Source organism: Entelurus aequoreus, linkage group LG13 (assembly GCF_033978785.1).
Source record: "Entelurus aequoreus isolate RoL-2023_Sb linkage group LG13, RoL_Eaeq_v1.1, whole genome shotgun sequence".
Taxonomy (NCBI): Eukaryota; Metazoa; Chordata; class Actinopteri; order Syngnathiformes; family Syngnathidae; genus Entelurus; species Entelurus aequoreus.
Genome location: NC_084743.1, coordinates 63,713,828 through 63,729,311, shown reverse-complemented (window position 1 = coordinate 63,729,311; position 15,484 = coordinate 63,713,828). Strand labels below are relative to the sequence as shown.

The following is a 15,484-nucleotide window of genomic DNA, read 5'->3' as shown; positions in this document are numbered from 1 at the left end:
AAAAAAGTTCAAATTAAATATGACATGATCCTCAGAATACAGCACTACTGCTGTCCTCTTATAGGACGTTTCACCACTTAAATGTTAAAGCAAATCCTGCATCTTCTGTGACATTACTGAAAAAATGCTATTTAGCAGTAATTAAGTTGTCTGCAACTCCAACTACCATATATAGAAGGAGGGAAAATTCTGAATGTGAATCATACTTTAAGGTAAAAATGTTTTATAACAGTGGTTCTTAACCTGGGTTCGATGGAACCCTAGGGGTTCGGTGAGCCGGGCTCAGGGGTTCGGCGGAGGTCAAGACACACCCGACTCATCGTGTAAATAAAAACTTCTCCCTATCGGCTTATTACGGATACGGCAACAGCAGAAGTCACACTGATTTGCAGGTGTGTAATTTGTTGTGATTTTATGCACTGTGTTGGTTTTGTTGTTTGAACAAGGTGATGTTCATGCACGGTTCATTTTGTGCACCAGTAAAAAAAACATGGTAAAACTTTAGTATGGGGAACATATACACCATTAATTAGTTGCTTATTAACATGCAAATTAGTAACATATTGGCTCTTAACTAGTCATTATTAGGTACTTATTAATGCCTTATTCAGCATGGCCTCATTATAACTCTAAACCTAACCCTAACCAAAAAACTCGAAATTAAGTATTTGTTACTTAGAATGTGTTCCCCACACAAAAGTGTAACCAAAAACATATAACTTTGTCTTGAATTTGAAAACATTTTTATTTTTTATTTTTCACTAAAGAAGGGTTCGATGAATGCGCATATGAAACTAATGGGGTTCGGTACCTCCAACAAGGTTAAGAACCACTGTTTTATAATCATGCTGTATGAAAATGTCATCCTAAGGAACACTAAACCAGATTTTGTTTTTGGAAAAATATATTAGTTTAAACTAAGGATGGATACCATGCAGAATCACAGTACTATTAATGCCAGGATAACACATGTTTCACTTTTCAAGAAAATACATTTTCTCTTTTACCAATATTTGAAATAACCCAAATTACCCCTGTTGTGGGATCAATAAAAAAATATCTGATCTTACCTTAAACCACAGAAATAAAATAAACCTTTTCCCTTTAGGGTACCTGTTTTTTTGTCCCCATACCGTCAGAGGTCACCTAAAGGTGACTGTGTAAACAGAGCAATGTCCCCATTAAGTAAGTGTTGCCAGAACACACACACACACACACACACACACACGCACACACAATTTTCTCTTTTACCAATATTTGAAACACGTAAACAAAGTAACCCAAATTTCCCCTGTTGTGGGATCAATAAAGGATTATCTTATTTTACCTTAAACCACAGAAATAAAATACAAACTCATTTAAACTTGTATTTTTACTTTTTATTTTTAACAACATTGAACATAACGAACATAAAAAAACTGTTCTACTTAACCAGTCTTGCTGATTATCTCTTAATCTACTATTTTTTACCTGCAATCTCTTTTTGTAGGCCGTAATGCGGTTGCACACATACAACTTCAATACTTGCCATTCCCAGTTTTGGAGAGCTTCCGGTTCGGCCTAAAAATCACTTGGGCATCTTCAGAATGGATCTGACTATCATTTTAAAAAGGTTTCCCTTTAGGGGACCTGTTTTTTTTGTCCCTATACCGTCAGAGGTCCCCTAAAGGTGACTGTGTAAACCAGGCCTGGGCAATTATTTTGACTCGGGGGGCCAAATTTAGAGAAAAAAATGTGTCTGGGGGCCAGTATATCTATTTTTAGGAAAACTAACACAAAACATCGCAATAAAGTCTGATTGAATGCTAAAAATGTTATGACAGACCGCCTTAAAAACGGAATGGGATTTTAAATTTTTCTATGAACGATAAAACCCTGAATATTGAGAACATATGAACGTCACACCCCCTCTCAATCGACATATTTTACAATCAAGCCAAATGCAACAAAAATGCAACAAACACAGCGAAATATGAACGCGTCTGACCTGCTGTGACGTAGATTACCATAGTAACTAGTAGTGTTGTACGGTATACGGGTATTAGTATAGTACCGCGATGCTAATTAATCAAATTCGGTACCATACCGCCTCTGAAAAGTACCGGTCCGCCACACCCTAAGATTTTTTGTTAAAATAAAGCCAATAATGCAATTTTTTCTGGTACCCTTTATTTAGAAAAGTATCGAAAAGTATCGAAATAATTTTGGTATCAGGACAACACTAGTCACTAAAATATCATGCAAAAGCGCAGATTCCAACCATTGAAATACATTGTATAGTTCAAGACTCATGGTAATTTGAAAACATCACTGCACATCATAATGGCAGCTACAGTTTCCATCTTAAAGATCTAAAAAAGTTGTTTGGGAATGTCCGGCGGGCCAGATTGAAAAGCTTAACGGGCCGCGTGTGGACCCCGGGCCTTAATTTGCCCAGGTCTGGTGTAAACAGAGTGATGTCCCCATTAAAGGCCTACTGAAACCCACTACTACCGACAACACAGTCTAATAGTTTATATATCAATGATGAAATCTTAACATTGCAACACATGCCAATACGGCCGGGTTAACTTATAAAGTGCAATTTTAAATTTCCCGCGAAACTTCCGGTTGAAAACATCTATGTATGATGACGTATGCGCGTGACGTCAATCGTTGAACCGGAAGTATTGGTACACCATTGAATCCAATACAAAAAAGCTCTGTTTTCATCTCAAAATTCCACAGTATTCTGGACATCTGTGTTGGTGAATCTTTTGCAATTTGTTTAATGAACAATGAAGACTGCAAAGAAGAAAGTTGTAGGTGGGATCGGTGTATTAGTGGCGGACTACAGCAACACAACCAGGAGGACTTTGAGATGGACAGCAGACGTGCTAGCCGCCGACCTCACCTTGACTTCCTCCGTCTCCGGGCCGCCGACCGCATCTATGATCGTCGCTCCGTCGATCGCTGGAACGCAGGTGAGCACGGGTGTTGATGAGCAGATGAGGGCTGGCGTAGGTGGATAGCTAATGTTTTTAGCGTAGCTCTGTAGAGGTCCCGTTGCTAAGTTAGCTTCAATGGCGTTGTTAGCAACAGCATTGTTAAGCTTCGCCAGCCTGGAAAGCATTAACCGTGTAGTTACAGGTCCATGGATTAATAGTATTGTTGATTTTCTGTCTATCCTTCCAGTCAGGGGTTTATTTATTTTGTTTCTATCTGCATTTAAGCCCGATGTGCTATCACGTTAGCTCCGTAGCTAAAGAGCTTCGCCGATGTATTGTCGTGGAGATAAAAGTCACTGTGAATGTCCATTTCGCGTTCTCGACTCTCATTTTCAAGAGGATATAGTACCCGAGGTGGTTTAAAATACAAATCCGTGATCCACAATAGAAAAAGGAGAAAGTGTGGAATCCAATGAACCCTTGTACCTAAGTTATGGTCAGAGCGAAAAAAGATACGTCCTGCACTGCACTCTAGTCCTTCACTCTCACAGCCCTCATCCACGAATCTTTCATCCTCGCTCAAATTAATGGGGTAATCGTCGCTTTCTCGGTCTGAACCTGTGACGTCACGCTACTTCCGGTACAGGCAAGGCTTTTTTTATCAGCGACCAAAAGTTGTGAACTTTATCGTCGATGTTCTCTACTAAATCCTTTCAGCAAAAATATGGCAATATCGCAAAATGATCAAGTATGACACATAGAATGGATCTGCTATCCCCATTTAAATTAAAAAAAATGCATTTCAGTAGGCCTTTAGGTAAGCATTGCCAGAACACACACACACACACACACACACACACACACACACACACACACACACACACACACACACACACACACACACACACACACACACACACACACATTGTGTGGCGATAACTAAATGCATAGAGAAGCCAAGATTGTAATTTTTCATCTCCGGCGTAAATAAAATGTTTTGTTTGATGAAGGACGTGCGAGCAGAATTGATTTCCTCAACAAGCGCCTTAATAATGTTTACAAATTGTGTCTACTTAGAGGAGTGCAAATCAGAGACGACCGAGAACCGTCGAAATCAAGCACAAACGACTCAGTAAATGTACTTCTGAGACCGTGTTTGACAAACTTAATTCAAATAAGGCGCAACCAATTAAGCCAACCCGTTTAGCAGCCCATGTAATGTAGGGAGGGATGCGTACCAGGGATGGGGTTATTTGCGAACGATCCGCTTCTTGGAGACCTCTTTTTGGTGTGTTTTTAAGTTAACGATTGGTCAAAATGTGAATTGGTGTACGGGGGAAGGGGGGTTTTCACACAGCACAGGAGGGAGAAAGACCACAAAACCTGATAGAACGATGCTACAGAATTAGAGACTATTTGAAGGCATATTTGACATACACTATATTGCCAAAAGTATTTGACCACACATCCAAATGATCAGAATCAGGGGTCCTAATCAGTTGGCCACAGGTGTATAAAATGAACCACTTAGGCTGCTCTCGGGAGCTCAGGTATTTCCAGCGTGGAACTGTCATAGGATGCCACCTGTGCAACAAATCCAGCTGTAAAATGTCCTCGCTCCTAAATATTCCAAAGTCAACTGTGTTATAAGTAAATGGAAGAGTTTGGGAACAACAGCAACCCAGCCACAAAACTGACAGAGAGGGGTCTGAAGCGCATAGTGCAAAGAGATCGCCGACTTTCTGCACAGTCAGTTGCTACAGAGCTCCAAACTTCACGTGACCTTCCAATTAGCCCACGCACAGTACGCAGAGAGCTTCGTGGCATGGGTTTCTATGGCCGAGCAGCTGGGTCTAAGGCATACATCACCAAGTCCGATGCAAAGCGTCGGATGCAGTGGTGTAAAGCACTGGACTCTAGAGCAGTGGAGACTCCTTCTCTGGACTGATGAATCACGCTTTTCCATCTGGCAATCTGATGGACGAGTCTGGGTTTGGAGGTTGCCAGGAGAACGCTACATTTCGGACTGCATTGTGCCGAGTGTGAAATTTGGTGAAGGAGGAATTATGGTGCGGGGTTGTTTTTCAGGAGTTGGTTCCAGTGAAAGGAACTTTGAATGCTCCAGGATACCAAAACATTTTGGACAATTCCATGCTCCCAACCTTGTGGGAAAAGTTTGGAGCGGGCCCCTTCCTCTTCCAACATTACTGTGCACCAGTGCACAAAGCAAGGTCCTTAAAGACATGGATGACCGAGTCTGGTGTGGATGAACTTGACTGGCCTGCACAGAGTCCTGACCTGAACCCGATAGAACACAGTTGTGATGAATTAGAACGGAGACTGAGAGCCAGGCCTTCTCGACCAACATCAGTGTGTCACGTCACCAATGCGCTTTTGGAAGAATGGTTCCTATAAACACACTCAGCAACCTTGTGGACAGCCTTCCCAGAAGAGTTGAAGCTGTAATTGCTGCAAAAGGTGGACCGAAATCATATTGAACCCTATGGGTTAAGACAAGATATTAAATTCTCGAACTGAGAAACTTATTTTTTTTTTTGCAAATAATCATTAACTTAGAATTTAATGTCAGCAATGAAGCCACGCTGTTGTAACACGTGGCTTGGCATTGTCTTGCTGAAATAAGCAGGGGCGTCCATTAAAATGTTGCTTGGATGGCAGCATATGTTGCTTCAAAACCTGTATGTACCTTTCAGAATTAATGGTGCTTTCACAGATGTGCAAGTTACCCATGCCTTGGGCACTAATACACCCCCATACCATCACAGATGCTGGATTTTGAACTTTGCGCCTATAACAATCCGGATGGTTCTTTCCCCTTTTGTTCCGGAGGACACGATGTCCACAGTTTCCAAAAACAATTTGAAATGTGGACTCGTCAGACCACAGAACACTTTTCCACTTTGCATCAGTCCATCTTAGATGAGCTCGGGCCCAGCGAAGCCAGCGGCGTTTCTGGGTGTTGTTGATAAATGGCTTTCACTTTGTATGGTAGAGTTTTAACTTGCACACGCAGATGTAGTGACAAACTGTAGTTACTGACAGTGGTTTTCTGAAGTGTTCTCTGAGCCCATGTGGTGACATCCTTTACACACTGATGTCGCTTTTTTATGCAGTACTGCCTGAGGGATGGAAGGTCACGGGTTTAGCTGCTTACGTGCAGTGATTTCTCCAGATTCTCTGAACCTTTTGATGATATTACGGACCGTAGATGGTGAAATCCCTAAATACCTTGCAATAACTCGTTGAGAAATGTTGTTCTTAAACCGTTCGACAATGTGCTCACGCATTTGTTGACAAAGTGGTGACCCTCGCCCCATCCTTGTTTGTGAATGACTGAGCATTTCATGAAAGCTGCTTTTAAACCCAATCACGGCACCCACCTGTTCCCAATTAGCCTGTTCACCTGTGGGATGTTCCAAAGAAGTGTTTGATGAGCACTCCTCAACTTTCTCAGTCTATTTTTGCCACTTGTGCCAGCTTTTTTGAAACATGTTGCAGGCATCAAATTCCAAATGAGCTAACATTTGCAAAAAATAACAACATTTTCCAGTTTGAACGTTAAATATCTTGTCTTTGCAGTCAATTAAATTGAATATAAGTTGAAAAGGATTTGCAAATCATCGTATTCTGTTTTTTATTTACGATTTACACAACGTGCCAACTTCACTGGTTCTGGGTTTTGGACATTGAAATTATTGCAAAGGTAGAATATGGGTGTTATTTCATGTTTAGAGGGGTCTAATAATGTCAAAAACCTATTTAAAAAGTCATAAACAGTTTTTGCATGTTCAGCATCCTCTTCTGCAGAATTTAATTTACCATCAAACTATGTTTATATTATTTTATATTTTTCCTTTTCGAATAATGTGAATAAATGTTGTTGTTGGGCTAATGTTGTGGCCAATGGCTGTACAGGATACACACCCGACTGTAACCAAAGACAGTTTTATGGGGGAATATTTATTATTACAGTACAACCCACTCACATTGATGACTCCTAATTGGTTTACTTAAATGCTGACCCAGATGCAAACTCCCATGACAAACTTTGGGGAGCTGAGCTCATTAGAGGTGTATTTCCAGAATTCACAAATGGGATACAACTTTGCAGGAGTCACCGACATAATTTCAGAAAGTCTTAAAGTCAATATGCTGCATTGAATTATCAGATTTGTCTGGGGTCCTTTTCGCCTCATTAATTCTGGTCCCTAATAAAATTTTTTTAAAAAGAGTATATTCTAACACGCGCTTGCTGCTCTGTTGTAAATTCCGCTGTGTGTGTGTTTTACTGCTGATTCCTCACAGCGCTAAATGGACGTCAGCAAGTTGCCTTCCAAAGCCCAAGTTGGCAAAAGGCTATTAATACTGATCCCGCACTCACTTTTCCGTGGCCAGCACCATTGAGTAGCCGTAGAGACTGTGGACGTCATAGTGGTCCCCCCAGGCCTGCTTGGCATCCATGCACAGAGTCTTACTGTACATCACCTCATCCAGGATCTCTGTTTGGTGGGAAGGATTATGGCAGCAAAAAAACAAAAGATTTTAGTAAAAAACAAACAACATCTCTAGGCTGCTTTTCTTTAGTTCTAACCTTCTTACACAAGCTTAGAACGAGTCTGTTCTTGACTTATTCATGCACGTTGTTTGTGCTCAAGGAAGTCAATACACAGTAAGTGTTTACTTCTATAGGGTCCACACAAACTCACATAAACATGACAAGGAATATGCCAGTGAACGTTCCTTATTCATTCAGGACATTGTACCATATTTTCCAGCATCTCGTCATCCGGAAACAACAACACCGAAAATGTGTCCCGTAAAAAAACATCCGACCTGAACTCTCTAATAACTAAGGTTTTTTTGGGTGAATAATGTAAACTCACTACACCGGTATGTTTTAGCGCTTTCATGGCGAGTTTACTGACAGATATAAGTAAGAACTTTACACTACTTTATATTAGAAATGGCAACAGCGGAGGATGAATGTCCCATAACAACAAGATAGAGAAAAAGAAGACTATGATGTCGCCACAGACTACAAAGGAGGACGCGTGCAATTTGTCAGGATTCATGCAGATCCCAAATACAGATCAGTGTTATGGTCGAGGGGTCGCAGCTTACTGCGAGGTTCGTTCCCCCGGGATGCAAACGGGCGACTCCGGACAGGACTTGCAGGTAAGAACATGATTTATTCCTCGAAAATCAAAGAGGTACAACAACCAGGAAACAAGCCGACGGAAAAATGTGACGATCGCACTGGAAGCTAAGGCTACCACTTAGCATAGAATAGAGACAGTCAATACTCACGTATCTTGTTGCATAAGCAAACAAAGAAGCCAGGACGAGTGTGGCGAGAGAGGTGAATAAATAGCTCTCTGATTAGTGGTCGACTGCAGGTGAGCGTGCCGACCACTAACCAGAGGTAGGTGAACCCAATTAATCCCCATAGAGAGGTGCACAAAACAGGAACTAAGGTAGTCCAAAAATAACAGAACATAACAAAAACATGGTCCGGGCCACCGATCATGGCAGATCAGCATGTACCAGAAGGTAAGACAAGTTGTTTTTGCATAATATTGCAAAACAAAACGCCAGATAATATGTCTTACCTTATACACACACCATAATAATACTCCTATGTTGAAGCACATCAAGCGGTGCGGCTTCATAGCTTACCAAAGTCGTACTAAAACATTTTGATAGATTTTTGAGCGCCGTGTGTAATGTTCTATATTTTCAATGGAACATATAAAATGTTGGTGTTGTTTACTTGAGTCATATTGCCATCATAGTGCAGTCTACACTTATCTCTTATGTTTTACTGCCATCTACTGGTCACACTTATCATTACACCATGCGCCAAATAAAATAGCTTCGAGGTGGGGAAGCTCAACCAAACGTATTCCTTACATTAGGAGTACCGGGTTATAAGGCGCACTGTCGAGTTTTGAGAAAAAAAAAATATTTTAAGTGCGCCTTATAGTCCGGAAAATACGGTATTCTCAGGACATTGAATCGATCACAACCAAACTTCTTTCAAAGACAATCTACTTGCGATCAGTTTTGAAGTACCAGTTAAGTGGAAAAACCATTTGCCTCTATATTGAAGCAATTATCATATATATCTGATTTATGACACCAAAAGACTTACATAGTTTGCGAGTAAAAAGAGAGATTATTAAAAGACTCTTACTCTTACAAATGTTAGTCCACCATAAAAAATATATGTACCAACACATTTATCCCCACATGTTAAGGGAATTTGTGAACTGTTGAAAGCGAAAAATTGTTGATGGTTATCGAGGGATGAGAGATTATCATCACACATATACATTCTATGCTAGGTCAGCATTGCCTTACCGTAATAAAAGTAAGTGTTAAGTAAATATATAAATACATGTAAACTCTGACTGGATCACGGCGGTGGGTTGTTATGTTTAAATACTACATTATCCAGAAGGCTTAGTGCTGTGATAGGTGAGAGCGACGCGGGGGACAATAAGTGTGCCGTTTGAGCAACAAATAGTTGATATTTTGTTACGAAATTTGATTGGCGAAAATGACGCTAATTGGCCAAAATGTGCGGGGAAGTCGCAGGCATTGGACAAAAAGTTGCACAACATTTGCTGGGATTGAATTTGCGCGATCGCGACCTTGTGAATCCCTGGAGGGACTGAGGGATACATGTTTGAAATATTTGACAAAGGGGAAATAATGTGTTACTTGGAGTGTAGGGAGGATAGTTGAGTTTGTTGTCAGCGCATCCTTTAATTGATCCTTTCTTGAAATTAGCCACCTCATTCATGTCCTGCAAACAAGACAAACACGTCATTAATTAATAACTGTTTTAGTGTAGTGATTACAGTTTTATTGTTATTAAATGTGTATGTGTGTGTGTGTATATATATATATATATATATATATATATATATATATATATATATATATATATATATATATATATATATATATATATATATATATACATATATATATATATGTATGTATGTATGTATGTATGTATGTATGTGTATATATATACAGTATATATATGTATATATATATATATATATATATATATATGAAATGAAATATATATATATGTATATATATATATATATATGTATATATATATATATATATATATATATGTATATATATGTATATATATATATATATATATATATATATATATATATATATATATATACATATATATACATATATACATATATACATACATACATATATATATATATATATATATATATATATATATATATATATATATATATATATATATATATATATATATATATATATATATATATATATATATATATATATATATATATATATATATATATATATATATATATATATATACACAGTCTATATATATATATATATACAGTACAGGCCAAACGTTTGGACAAACCTTCTCATTCAATGTGTTTTCTTTATTTTCATGACTATTTACATTATACATTGTCACTGAAGGCATTAAAACTATGAATGAACACATGTGGAGTTATGTACTTAACAAAAAAAGGTAAAATAACTGAAAACATGTTTTATATTCTAGTTCCTTCAAAATAGCCACCCTTTGCTCTGATTACTGCTTTGCACACTCTTGGCATTCTCTCGATGAGCTTCAAGAGGTAGTCACCTGAAATGGTTTTCACATCACAGGTGTGCCTTATCAGGGTTGATTAGTGGAATTTCTTGCTTTGTCAATGGGGTTGGGACCATCAGTTGTGTTGTGAATGAGAAGGTGTGTCCAAAATTCTAGTATACATAAATATAAATATATGTGTGTGTGTTTGTGTATATGTATATATATACATATATATATATATATATATATATATATATATATATATATATATATATATATATATATATATATATATATATATATATATATATATATATATATATATACATACACATCAACGCTTTGTCTTGTTTATTTTTTTGTTAAAATCCGACTCACTATCCAGATGGCATCATGTTTGATCTCCTGAGAGAATCGCTCGTATTCATCAACCCACCAGTCGATGCAACTTTGCCTGGTGTAGTCTGGAAAAACTGTCTCTCCTGGCCAGACCTGAGACAAGCAGATAATAAAAGTAATCATAATGTTAATAATGGATTAGATTTATATAGTGCATTTCTAGACAGTCAAAGCGATTTTTACACTGCGAACTGAGACCCATCATTCATTCACGTCACAGGTGGGTAAAGTGTTTTGTCCAAGGACACAACAACGGTGACTAGGATGGGGGAAACTGAATCGAACCTGGAACCCTCACGTTGCTGGCACCGCCGCTCGACCATCTGAGCCACGCCATCCCAATATCATTTAGAATTAACACCAGGAGTGTATGTGTGTGTTCAGTCGAAAAAGTGAAAATCCAGCATTTCAGGGTTAGAAGTGTAAGACAAAACAATATTAATTGTCGAGTCAGGGCTCTAGAGTTCAGCCAGCCATTGACTGAACAACCGAAACATATCGATTGTCCAAATACTATCTTATCTCTGAAAAAGGAAGAACTCTCCTTAACATGTATATATGAAATATCGGGAATTTCCGTCGTTTTTTCCACCGTTTTTTTTCAAGGCCATTTAGAGCTAAATGCCATTGGTTAAAAGTCAGTAGTTGTTTTGGTGAAAGTTCAGAAGTAGTTTGGCGCATGATAAAAATACCATTGCAGTGGTACCTCAGGATACCACAGCCCCATCTTACAAGTTTTTTGGGTTACGAGGAGTGTCTCGGCTAATTGTTATGCTTTAGTTTACGTGTACGATGTTGTTTTACAAGCCTCACCACTGCTAGTTGGCGTAGCGAAAACCACAGTGACCTTACTGATGACCTTACTACTTACAGATGACTTACCAGTGATCGTTACTGATGTGCGGATAGACACTTAAATATCGATACCGCCGATACTAGATCTTTATGCTCTAAAATCGATTCTCAAATCAAAATAATTATACTTTTGATATTTATTTGAGATAATGTGTATCATTAACAGGAACACGGTGGTAAAAAGTAACTTAACTTGTGAATCTGGGAGATGCGTCAATGTTGAATGCTGAAGTGTTGGTTACATGTTTAGTATTTTCACAATAACATGTTCAGGTAAATTACGTTTTATTTTAATAGTAGGTCTTAATATGTTTTTTTAATACTTATATCATTTTACTTGTTTTCTTTTTCATGGTTTGAAACAACATTATCGTGTACTTTGTATGGTTTTTGTTCTGTGATTTTTTTTCTGTTGTTTTAGCTTGGCTATATTGTTATTCACGCCACTCCCTCAATGTACTTCAGAGTTTAGAGTAAAAAAACTCTGTATTGTATTTTTCATGCCAGTGGTTCTTTAACCATAGGGCCGGGGGCCCTTTGTAGGGCCGCGAGCATCCTGTAGAGGGCCGCCAAAAAATATATGTTTCTCAGCTGTGGTCCGTATGAGCAGCAGCGGTACTCAGTTGTAATACCCTTTTCCACCACTTGTGGCAGTAATGACACTCTCAAACAAATAGTCTGGAACTGAAGTCATACAGAAGTGTCTTAAGCGCAAAACATATGACTAAAGTCGTGAAACTGTATCTTCATTTTCATTTAATTCCATTGACAGTTTATGTAGGATATTTGTATTATTGATTTAGTCAGAATGTATTTATTTTAGCATTGTGTAATTCTATGTGATTTTATTTTTCATCAGTTTTTATGAGTCCCTTCTTTTGCAGTATTTTTGTAATCAGTCTGACCTAAGCCTTGATAATAATCTTTGATTATAACACATGGTTTTATATCATTTGGCAAGGTTTATCACGTTAAATCGTAAGTATGTTAGATATAGTTATTTGAATACGATCAAAATCAACAGTAAGATTACTAATTTAGCGTTAATATTTGAGTGGGGCCCGGGCCCCTCTGAAGTGGAAAAGTTGGGCCCCGAGGCCAAAAAGGTTAAAAACCCCCTGCTTTATGCAATGAGATATTATTTGAAATATACAAGTTTTAACATTTTAGCAGACACATTAAGTATATTTGCACAAAGCATCGGATCAGTATCGTCGATACTAGCCTGAATTTTACTCGGTATCGGATCGGAAATACATTTCAGTTGTATCGCACATCACGGCATACGGTCTTACTTGCTTGTATTAGCATATAACAAGAGATCGAGAGATGTTTTTCCTTTCATGGGAACCAAAAAAGGGACTCAAAGACGAGTGCTACGAAGAAGTATATGACATTCATTGAATTAGGTCAACAAATAATTAAAAAAACACGACAGAGTGACGTTGGGACGTTAAAATAACATATTGACGGCAGACATTTATCCATGAAAATATGGAGAAGCTGCAGATGCTGTGTTTGACGGAGACTCTACGAGGTAAATGCTGTATGTTATTATTACACTACTCCGTAAAAAATAAATTTTATTGTTTTGTTTTGCATAAAATGTTTCCTATCTAAACGTTTGTTTTTAATTTTTAAAAGGCATGTTACGTGTTAAAATGGTGCTGTTTTGGGGGGCCTATTCAATTGATTTAAATTAAGTTCAACTGGGAATATGAGTTGTTGTGAAGGTACGCGCTGCGTCACAGAACCAATTAAACTCCCATCCCAACGTGCCACTTTGCTTTCAAATGTTGCATTTGGGATGTCGCCCGCTCGACGCTTCCCCTTTGCACCGGCAACGCCGACGCGGTGGTTTAGAAAGAGCCCGCCACGCTCATAATTCAGACACATACATTGAAATAAAAACAAACAAGAATCTTTAATCATCGAACATAAAAAAGCCTGCACGGACATAATCAACAAACAGCGTTTCATGGATAGAACGAGAAGGCACAATTGCATATAAAATCCCGCCGTTCTCTCTCTCTTGAGCAAGCGCCTCATTTGCGATGCACTGACGCAGAACATTTTGAGATTAAATACTAATGTGGAATCAATGCATATGTTTGACCTGTTATAAGCAGCATGAAAAGGCGATTAACGGCGGGATCGGACCTAACCGCGTGCATAATCAAAACAAGGCTGTAAAAGCATAAGACCAGTGCAAGATTATCCCTCGCATATCCAGCCTTTCGCAGCGGGAGAGAGCCTTTTAAATACAAGCCGTGCGGGGAGAAGGGGGGGAAAAATAGCACACCAGGGGCTTGAACTTCCATTAGAGAGTGTTATGCTTTGATGGAAATTGGGACCAACGAGTCACCCTGACATCTGTGTATGTGCTTTTAATTGGTGACCTATTATTTAATGCAGAGGCTCCAAGCTGTCTGCAGACGTTCAGTACAGTTGGAATCCATATATCCATTTTCTGTGCTGTATGGGTAGGAATCCATAACCCACAGTAGGGCACCAGTGAGCGCTCGGGGTGGGCGTATCGACCTAAATATCGATAGCATCGATACCAAGCATCTCTTCTTGTCTGTTAATGCAAACAGCGCATCTGGGTCTCTTTCTACTGCTGCCTTACCTCTCCGTGCTCCGCTGACTACTAGCTTTATATTTCATGAATAGCTGCTTACGGAAGTTATTTACGTTGTTTTGTTGACATTATTATATTTAGGTAGGTAGGTAGGTCTTTATTGTCAATGCACAAGTACAACGAAACTTTGTTTTCAGCACGAACCCGTTCAAGATTAGACAAACAGTAAACAGGGTTACACTGCAAAAACTGAAATCTAAGTAAGATTAAATATCTCAAATAAGGGTGATATTTGCTTTTTTTCTGTCTGATAAGATAATTCTTCTCACTAAGCAGATTTTATGTTAGAGTGTTTTACTTGTTTTAAGGTTTGATTTGATTTTTATTAAGGATCCCCATTAGCTGGTTGCCTCAACAACCCACTAGTCTTCCTGGGGTCCACAATTCAATACAATTACAAGTAAAAGCATATAATTATAACTACACAATACAGAAAAAAATAAAAGCATCAATAAAAAACTAGCAAACAATTTACAGTCACAGAATAATAATCACCATATAAATATAACTACACAATATAAAACCAAACAAATCATCAATGAGCAAACTAATTTAAAAACTCAGATACAATATTACTCTCTTTTTAAAAACCTGTTTACTTTCAATGCTGGTGAGAATTCGAGGCAGGTTATTCCAGAGCGATAGGTTTTGGTCCTAAATGATCTCAGTAAGATATTACAGCTTGTAGCTGAGATTTGATGACCTATATTGAGTGAAACATGCTTGAAACTAGAATATCAACTGTTGCAAAGCTGTGTCATCAACACTCAAGTATAAAACTACTTTTTTTAAAGTAATAATTTGTTATTTCAAGCATGAAAAAAAAAATCATGACTTTGACACAATTGTGTCTCATAATTAAAACAGATGACAGCCAAATGGACTTTGCTGTTTTATTTTCAATGAAACAATAGAAAATATGTAAAGTGGTACAGTTGGCACAGTACAGTAAACTGACAGTTATTATTTAAACATTTAACATGTGACATGTCTAACAATTTTGAACATGCACATTCAGATGAA

The 15,484-nt window shown here is 38.1% G+C and overlaps 1 protein-coding gene across 1 annotated transcript in view; it reads right to left on the bottom strand.

Annotated features, from left to right (window-relative positions):
- Window positions 1-15,484, bottom strand: part of si (sucrase-isomaltase) — a 221,924-nt gene that overhangs the window by 141,910 nt on the left and 64,530 nt on the right. Inside the window, exons 13-15 of the mRNA XM_062068147.1 lie at window positions 10,945-11,058; window positions 9,672-9,756; window positions 7,330-7,447 (exon numbers count right to left, since the gene is read on the bottom strand). Coding sequence (XP_061924131.1) covers window positions 7,330-7,447; window positions 9,672-9,756; window positions 10,945-11,058 — 317 coding nt within the window. The remainder of the gene's footprint in view (window positions 1-7,329; window positions 7,448-9,671; window positions 9,757-10,944; window positions 11,059-15,484) is intronic.